Consider the following 9539-nt stretch of genomic DNA (forward strand, 5'->3'; position numbering starts at 1 on the left):
TGCATGGTCTGTCATTCCCTCCTCTACTTTTACTGACTCTTTTGTTTCATTCCATCATTCTTTCATTTGTTCATTTAGATTTTAAAAAGAATACGCTACGTAAATCTGAAGATTCAATCACTTTTTCTACTCCTATTTTCAAAAAATAAGTGAAAAGAAAAAAAACAACAAAAAATTGGATTTGTAAATAAGTGATTGTACAGTTTGTATCTGTATCTGTCAGTCTGTCTTTGGTGACAGAGTGTGTCTTGCTTATAACGCACGCTACCAGTAAATAAAAACTAAAAAATATCTTTAGATTGTATGGTTCTTGACAGGAAGTTTTAAATTAATCTCTGCTGTATATTCCTGTAATATTGCATTTTTATCTGAGAATGATGTTATTAAACAATTGCAAATAAAGTGAATTTCTTAAGGTTTGGTTCTTCTCCATCTTATGAACGCTGCAATGTTCACAGGTAATTGTTCTCACCTGAACTATGTTCTTCTTCTAGACAGCAGAGCTTCTAAATACTGTTTTGAAACACAGGCTAAACTCAGATGTTGTTTTATTATGGTCATTCCATGATATTTTAAATGACAAATTATATTAAACAAAATAGAAATATAATACATTCATGTTGCATTAAATCCAGAGTCCAGCCACTGGATCAGCACTATCTTCAAAATGATTTATAAAAATGCAGCCTGTGTAAAGCAGTCATATATGTGTGTCTGCTTACTTCCTGTGTTTTGGTTTAGCTGGACGAGTGCATGTCCTTGTGGTTGATCATCCGTGACTCTCCGTGATGGAGCGTGAAGAACTGATCTGGATTCAGTCCATGATTCACCATAGCCTCACGCAAACGTGCTGGAGGCTCAAGATAATGCTGAGAGAGAGAGAGAGAGAGAGAGAGAGAGAGAGAGAGAGAGAGAGAGAGAGAGAGAGAGAGAGAGAGAGAGAGAGAGAGTGAGAGAGAGAGAGAGAGAGAGAGAGAGAGAGAGAGAGAGAGAGAGAGAGAGAGAGAGAGAGAGAGAGAGAGAGAGAGAGAGAGAGAGAGAGAGAGAGAGAGAGAGAGAGGGAGGGGAACAGGATTTAATTCAATTCTTTCAAAAACATTTTAATAAAACAGTTTGAAAAGTAGTTTATATGTACTACTGTTCAAAAGTTTGGGGATCTCTTGTGCTCATCAGTAAAAACAATAATACTCTGAAATATTACAATTTAAATAAACTGTTTTCTATTGCAAAATATTTTGCATTGTAATTTATTCCAGATTTGGTGCTCAAGAAACATGCAAGAAAAACATGTCAATATTAAAACTCGTGTGAGTTTACACAACATATTATATAAATAAACAGGAAAAACAACTGCAATACAAATACTGAATTCCTAGTTCAGCAAGTGAGGCCTAAATACAGGTCAGAAAAAATGTCTCCCCTTTCATGCACAGTGGTCACTAGAGTGGACAGCTATTAAAAAAAAGCATTTTCTTGAATTTGCAAGGGTTTTGATGGCAAAGTTGCACATCAATCTCTTCAGTGGACCCTGGTGCATCATCCTATACATTGCAACCAAGTTGCAAGCCGTTGTGTTTCGAGTTTTTCCCCCTCCAAACCAAGATGGCCAATGGTCAGTCAGACATGCCAAGTTGCTCCGGAATATCCACCCATTCCTTCTATCCTAGGAGACTCTTGTAGGTAAAAAAAATATTGCAGCATCAAGCAATATCTAATGAGTCATATGACAGTAAAATTTTTCAAGTTTTGATTTTAGATTGGGAGAAAAATCTGATTAATCACCTGTCCACTATAGTGGACCTCATGCATCAATGGCTATATTTCAGCTACAATTCATACTTATACTGTGAATATTGTTTTTGAAAATACTTAATCTGCAGTGACGTTTTTTTACTGTAAATAAATGTATTTGTATTATTAGAATGTTAATTTCATTGACATCGAAAAAAGTTATGCGATTACATAATTTATGTGACTTATGTATTACTTTACTCATTTCATCAAAAAAGTAATCTAATTATGTAATGCATTACTTGTTAGATCAAAAAGTTATGTTTACGCAATGAATGTTGCTTGTAATGCATTTTACTCGTAACATCAAAAAGTAATCTGATTACGTTATGCATGTTACATGTAATGCATTATTTTACTTGTTAGATCAAAAAGTAATCTGATTTCGTAATGTACTATATTGTAATGCGTTACTTTACTCGTAACAACAAAAAGTAATCTGATTACGTAATGCACATTACTTGTAATTAATTACTTTACTTGTTAGATCAAAAAGTAGTCTGATTAGGTAATACATGTTACTTGTAATACATTACTTTACTCGTAACATTAAAACAAATCTGATTATGTAATGCACATTACTTGTGACACATTACTTTACTTGTAACATCAAAAAAGTAACCTGAATGCGTTATGCATGCCCCAACACTGCTAATTTCAGATGAGATTGAAAAATACGTATCGCTTGGTTTTCCCAGAAGAGGCCTATGCTAGAAATGTGTCTATCTTGAACATAATCAGAATTATCAGCTAATAAAGAAATTTCTGATGGAATCACGTCCTCATGTTCTGATATCAAAGATACACGAAGTGCAACTTGTATGAAGTTCAATTGCATTTGCAATATTTCAAATTTATATTTTTTGTATATATTTTATAGTTTTCACATGATTTGATATAATTGTATTGATTAGTTTGTTAAATACACATACTTTATCTGTTTGATTATTGTATTATGTTTAATATAGTATCTCTTCAGTTTTAAACCATAAATGCATGCTGTCCACTCAAGTGGACACCTGAAAATCTCTTTGAAAAAAAAAATATTTAAAAATCAAATCTTGTTTTTCATGCCATAAGAGCAATAAAAACACATAGTAAAAAAATCCTGACTGAGGTTATCATAATTCATGCATGAAAGGGTTAATAATCCTCGGACTGACAAATATAATAAACAATGCTAACCTAATCCTGAGACACAGTAAAACTTAAGTTCTCTAAACTGACTTAATCAGCTAATTGTAATCTAGAAACCAGCTCAAATGTGTACATGCCTCTGAGGGAGTGTTGAGCCTGAAGAAGCATGGAAACGTAGACACAACAGTGAAGCCTGACACACTACACAGTCCCTCCAGAAAAACGCGATTATGCGATCGCATGATTTAGTGCATAATCAGCCAAATCCGCATATTTATGCGGGGGCCGCATTTTTTCAAATACGCCGCACTTTCGTCGCATAAATTGCCGATTTCCATGTAAAATATGTGGGGCTTGCATGATGTCATAATCCTCGCATTTTCGTTGCAAAAAAGTCATATCTTAGCAGAAAGTTGAAAAATGTTGCGTTTCACACAAGAGCAGCCATTTCCCCCTGTTGCCATGGGAACGTTATGAAGTGACGTAATTACGCGACGTGAACATCGAAAAGCTGTAAAACAGCACACTTTCTTTTTTTAGATTTCATTTATTCATTTTTACCGAAATTGTAGCATATTCCTTTTGTAAAGCTACAGAACTTGTTTGACTCATCAATGTTTTGTAAGTTTGATGTATTTATTATGGTCTGAGATAAAACAAGATGAGAACTTAAATATTCCCAGCACTTTCTGTGATGTAGTATGCTTGCTTATCATAGAAAGTAATAAGAAATGACTCTTTACATTAAGGTAGTAGCCTAGTGAGAACAGGGTGTTGGGGGAATCACTTTTTCCCCCTCTTTTTCATCAAACCATAGTTTTTGCAAGTTCCAGCAATTTCATCGCATAATATTGCATAAATATCCCTCATATTCCATCGCATTTTTAAAGAAAACCGGAGCGTTTTTCTGGAAGCACTGACTACAACTACAAAGACTGGACTTCCCAACTGCAGCTGGACAGCTATTACACACAATCAGAGCAGTGACCGCTGGCCAGCTCGGTGAAAGCCATTCACACTGAGAAAATTAATGTGTGGGAGAGTGAGAGAAAGACGGGCTAATACCTCATAGGCCAACGCAAATGTCCCCCAGTGAATGGCCAGCGATGTTTTCGCCTGAATGTCAATGTGAATCAGAACAGCCTCTTCAGGGTCCACATGTTGAGACTTCATGATCCCTCTAAACAAGACAAGTTAAATCATTATTTAATGAACTTTTGTTTAATACACACAGCTGTTCTTTACAGTCTTACCTGGGCAGGTACGCTCCGATCGGGATGGCAGCCAGGTCAAACGGTCCGAGCCGTTTTCCGATCTCCTTAAACTCTGAACAGTATCCCGTATCCCCAGCGAAGAAGAAACGACAATTGGGCCCTACGATAGTCCAGCTACCCCATAATGCTTTGTTCTCATCCACAGGCGAGCGTTTGCACCAGTGCTGTGCAGGCGTGCAAAAAAAAGTGACATCATCATGCCCGGGAATGCGGCTCCCCACCCACCAGTCCAGCTCTGTGACGTTCTCACAGCCTGCCTTCCTCATCCATTCGGCCAACCCGAGCGGCACAAACCAGCGCAAACCAGAACCGAAGCGAACGTTCAGCGCTGCCACAGAGCCTGCGTCGAGGTGATCGTAGTGTGTATGACTGATGACCACAGCGTCCAGGCGAGGAATCTGTTCTACAGTGCAAGGCGGGTCACGGTAACGCTTCGGGCCCACGAATGCCAGTGGAGAGGCTCTCTGGCTGAACATGGGATCAGTCAGAACCACCAGTCCTTCCATCTCCACCAGAACAGAGGCATGACCCAGCCAGGTCGCTCGCACAGATGGGCCCGTCTGCCCGCACTGATCTGGCCTCTGGACGAAATACGGCTCCAGAACCGGCAGCTCACGGTCCAGAACCTGAGGATAAAAAAAACAGAAAACATTTAAAAAATGTTTTCCTTTTTTTCATAAAATTTGAAATAAAAAAAGATGCATACAATTGTTCAATTTTATATACATTTATAATTGCATATTTACATCTCATACCTATTTATAAATGCATTATACTGAATATATGAAATTGATTATACATTTATATATAAATGTCTAAATATAAAATAATAAGTTTATATAATTATTATAATATACAATTATAAAATGAATATACATTTATATATGGTTATTACTTTTTATACATTTAATGTAATTTTCTATAAAAGTAAATGTATATTGTATTTTATAATGATTATAAATAGGCATAAAAAGTAAATATAGAATTATAAATGTATAGGAAATGTAATCATTTTATATATAAATGTACATTACATTTATAATTACTATAAATGTGTATAACAAGTAAATGTATACTATAAATGTATTAATAGGTAAAAAGTAAATTAAAGATTTATTCAAATGTATAAAATAAACGTTTTATATAACATATTTATATATGTTATATAAAATATGTTAAACTATTATGTTAAACTGAAAAACTATTCCACCGTTCGAAGCAAATTATTTCAAAACATTAAAGGAAATGTTGAATGCCATTTAGCTGCTCCTTTTCTACTTTAAAAATCCTCTATACCCCAGACTTTACAGACAATAATCAAATCTAAACTAGTTTTACTTGCGAATGCTTATATTCAATAATATTCCCGTTTTAAAGCACAGCAATCATGTGTGTGTGACATTTCAGATTCCACGCTGCTGAATCAATGCATTCCTGATCAGTGACTCCTAAACCGAGCACAAAATGTGTGTTGTTTACCTCTTTGACACTGGGCACATTACTGTTGTTCTTCTCCATGAGGAACAGGCGAGCAATGGTACTGTAGGAGGGGAACTGCCATGTTGTCCAAGGGTTTACAAAGCATCCACGAGAGTCCCGTCTGGAACATGAGACATCTTGCTCTCCTCGGTAATCCAGCGGGAAGTTGTTCCCTGCAGTGACTAAAGGTTTCTCTGCCATGATAGTCCTGTCTGCAGCTGAACTGCACAAACACCTGTTAAAAACATATTTGAGCTACTTTAGCATAAGACAGATAAGAACACATAAGAGGTGAAAGACCTTAATTAACACAACTGTCCTGCAGAAAACTGCAAAAAAAAAAAAAAAAAATTATTCACATCACACATGGCTATTTTTGATAATCTCATTTTTCTGCATATCCTTCTGGTCGCTTGTGCACATTTGCATTGCCGTTACTGAACATACCAGTATCCATCTGTACAAGTAGCCTTTATTTGTATAGCGCTTTATACAATAGAGATTGTTTCAAAGCAGCTTTGCATAATTTAATCATTTGACTGTTATCACTGTAAACACACCTTTTTAGGACAAGGCTGTAAACTCAAAACTGGACTATTAAAAACCTATACCTTGATAGTGCATTTTTTTTTTATTCTGGCAGACACCCTTCATAAAAAAAAACATGTAACGTGCACTGTCTCGAAGGAATATGCTATATTTATCTGGCCAGAGAATCTAATTATGCCACATTTGTAATAGCCTATATACCTTCATAAAAGGTGATAAATCAACCTGAAAAGAAAACAACAGTTTATAACTAACCCGACAACCCCGGAGCGGATTATAAAGCAGAATGTATGTGTCTTGTCTCGTCTATCATGTGCTCGCGTGTGTTGTTGTTGTCAAACAGACATGACATGATACGTACCGATGCGTCAGCTCTGCCAGCCGCACTAGTCTCGAGCCTGTCTGTTTGAGGAGTGTCTCGAGCGCCGCACGAGCGCGCCGCCTCTGATGTAAGCGCCACAGTAAAGGAACTGATGATGTATGAGCGGCCATAAGGGACAAAAACCTAATAACGAAACGCGTCAAAGTTTAACGTGCCAACACGCGCAGTTTGAATCAGTAGTTCAAAACGGCATAATAACGTGTGAGAATCGTAAAAAAAAAAAAACTCCGTGTTTCACGGCGTTTCGGTGCGTGTGAAAAGCTGGACTAGCCGGTTTGGTTGCAGAATAGTTTCCTTGTAATGAACGATCCACGGATTATCACAGCCAGAAAGTTTGAACACCCACTCATCGATGAGTTTAGCAAGACCAGACTAGTTCATTTCTGATCCTGTGTCAAAACTGGAGCAAAAATGCTTGTGATTGTGAGTATGTATCCAACTCTAACATGACAAATATGATTCATCTGATTTAGAATATCATCCCGTGTTGTAGCTTTTCACATTCAGAGAACCTTAATATTATTTCCTTAAGTTAGATGTAGTTGCACTTTTAATGTTTTACTACAAGAGGGTAGGTTTGGGAATGTTTAAGACTACTGGTCTTAACCTATTTTTTTACAGTCTATGGTCTTAAAGGGATACTCCACTTTTTTTGGAAATAGGCTCATTTTACAACTCCCCCAGAGTTAAAGCTGCAGTCCGGCATTTTTCCTCTTTGTCGCCATCTCTGTTCGAAATCTGCAATTGCAGTCATTCGCGGAATTATCAACTTTACGTGGGTTGTAGTTCAACACCCTCGACACGGCACAGCGCGGATGAACACAGTGTTTTGAGGAGACTGTGAGGCTGTCAGTCACCGCGCCGATGTGGATATTGTCATTCAGAATCACAGATTATTCATTTTGGAAGTATGACCAACATAAGAATTTTCACCGGGAAATGTCATCTGAACTAGTAAGAAACATCCACTTTTGTTCTGGTTCTGACATTGCAGTAAATCGCGCTGATTAAATCTAACAATTGCTTATAAGTTATCATTTCACGCAAAACCGTGCAAAGTAGCTATACTATGTTCTCTAATTGTTAATGTTAACAACGTCAGCAAGCATTGCGTGACTACATCATGTAATGTCCTTCCGATATTATCCTTGTTTTCGCATGGGTCCGGTTGCAGTCTCTTTTTTTCTGTAGCCACTCCGAAGTCCGAACGAAGTCTTTTGCATTTTACAGCGGGTGAGTCTCTAGTTGTCACTGATGATGATCGTCGTTTGAACCTTTCTGGATCCGCCATCAAATTGATAAGTTTAATTATATCAAGTGCTGTGAGAAAAGGCTATAAATCTCTACCTCCAACATCCTCATACGCAATATAGCTTATACTAGCCGAGACTCCTTCTTTATGTGTACGGGTGTGACGTAATGACGCAAAGACATGCTCGAATCTCCCGTGGAAATCCACCAGTACCACTAAAATTAAAAACATTATTACAAGCTTACCGTTTTGCATCGAGCTAAGGCAAGCAGATAGTTTTGAACACTGGCTGGTTATGTATTTTATCAAATATGTATTTTGGATAATTTTTAACCCAAAAAAAGCTACGGACAGCAGCTTTAAACTGTTGAGTTTTACCGTTTTTGAATCCATTCAGCCGATCTCCGGTTCTGGCGGTACCACTTTTAGCATAGCTTAGCATACATCATTGAAGTGGACAAGACCATTAGCATTTCTAAAAAAAAAAAATGACCAAAGAGTTTTGATATTTTTCCTATTTAAAACTTGACTCTTCTGTAGTTACATCGTGCACTAAGACCGACGGAAAATATAAAGTTGCGATTTTCTAGGCTGATATGGCTTGGAACTATACTCTCATTCCTGCGTAATAATCAAGAAACTTCACTGCCGTACCATGAGAGCAGCAGGCGTAATGATATGACGCAGCGCCTGAAAATAGGCCACCTTCCGTCAACACAACGGAACTATTTTCAGGCGCTGCGTCATATCATTACGCCTGCTGCACTCATGGTACGGCAGTGAAGTTTCTTGATTATTACACAGGAATGAGAGTATAGTTCCAAGCCATATCAGCCTAGAAAATCGCAACTTTATATTTTCCGTCGGTCTTAGTGCACGATGTAACTACAGAAGAGTCAAGTTTTAAATAGGAAAAATATCGAAACTCTTTGGTCATTTTTTTTTTAGAAATGCTAATGGTCTTGTCCACTCCAATGATGTATGCTAAGCTATGCTAAAAGTGGTACCGCCAGAACCGGAGATCGGCTGAATGGATTCAAAAACGGGCCAGAACCGGAGATCGGCTGAATGGATTCAAAAACGGTAAAAACTCAACAGTTTAACTCTGGGGGAGTTGTAAAATGAGCCTATTTCCAAAAAAAGTGGAGTATCCCTTTAACACACTGCACAAACATGTGTGAATAAGAATGATATCCCAGTTAACAATTTTTGGTGTCAATGGTATTTGTAATTCCAAAGAGTCCACAAACTCTAATCTCGGTTAGCCTACTAAACGAGTAAACATCACAACTTGTTTGTTAATATCCCCTCTCTAGCAAGTTATTGTTTTACGTTACTGTGGTTTGAAGACTTTCTAAAGCTATTCTGTTTTGTGAGGCTAAATATAATATGGTATCTGTAACGAAGCGTTGTCGTTTTTAAGAAACATAAATGTGTTGAAAATTATTTTTGCGTGGGTTTCACATTCCGACGGTCCCCCTCTGTTGGTCACGAATGGCATTTCAGACATAATCAAGTAGACTGGCCTTTCTTTTACTGTCGATCTATGGGACTGACCTTTTTTTACAGTCTATGGGATCGACTGATTAAACTTTTCCCCACGTCCAACTTACAAAAACACATTTTCATGGATTAATACACATATCCGCATCGGAAAATTAATGCAGTATATCAG

General features: G+C 37.3%; 1 protein-coding gene across 2 annotated transcripts; it reads right to left on the reverse strand.

The window, feature by feature from the left end:
- Positions 1-531: 531 nt before the first annotated feature.
- napepld (N-acyl phosphatidylethanolamine phospholipase D) lies at positions 532-6818 on the reverse strand. 2 transcript variants are annotated; one of them, XM_056237264.1, is made up of 5 exons: positions 6592-6818; positions 5682-5916; positions 4182-4828; positions 3994-4108; positions 532-869 (listed from the first exon to the last, which is right to left on the reverse strand). In XM_056237264.1, the coding sequence occupies exons 1-5, from the start codon at positions 6720-6722 to the stop codon at positions 738-740; spliced, it is 1260 nt and encodes a 419-aa protein (XP_056093239.1). In that variant the 5' UTR covers positions 6723-6818; the 3' UTR covers positions 532-737. The 2 variants fall into 2 exon arrangements, with proteins under 2 accessions (XP_056093239.1, XP_056093240.1); XM_056237265.1 differs by lacking the exon at positions 6592-6818 and adding an exon at positions 6486-6553.
- Positions 6819-9539: the final 2721 nt, after the last annotated feature.

This window comes from Rhinichthys klamathensis, unplaced genomic scaffold, assembly GCF_029890125.1.
Source record: "Rhinichthys klamathensis goyatoka isolate OS25496 unplaced genomic scaffold, OSU_Roscu_1.1 h1tg000485l_1, whole genome shotgun sequence".
In the NCBI taxonomy this organism is placed as follows: domain Eukaryota; kingdom Metazoa; phylum Chordata; class Actinopteri; order Cypriniformes; family Leuciscidae; genus Rhinichthys; species Rhinichthys klamathensis.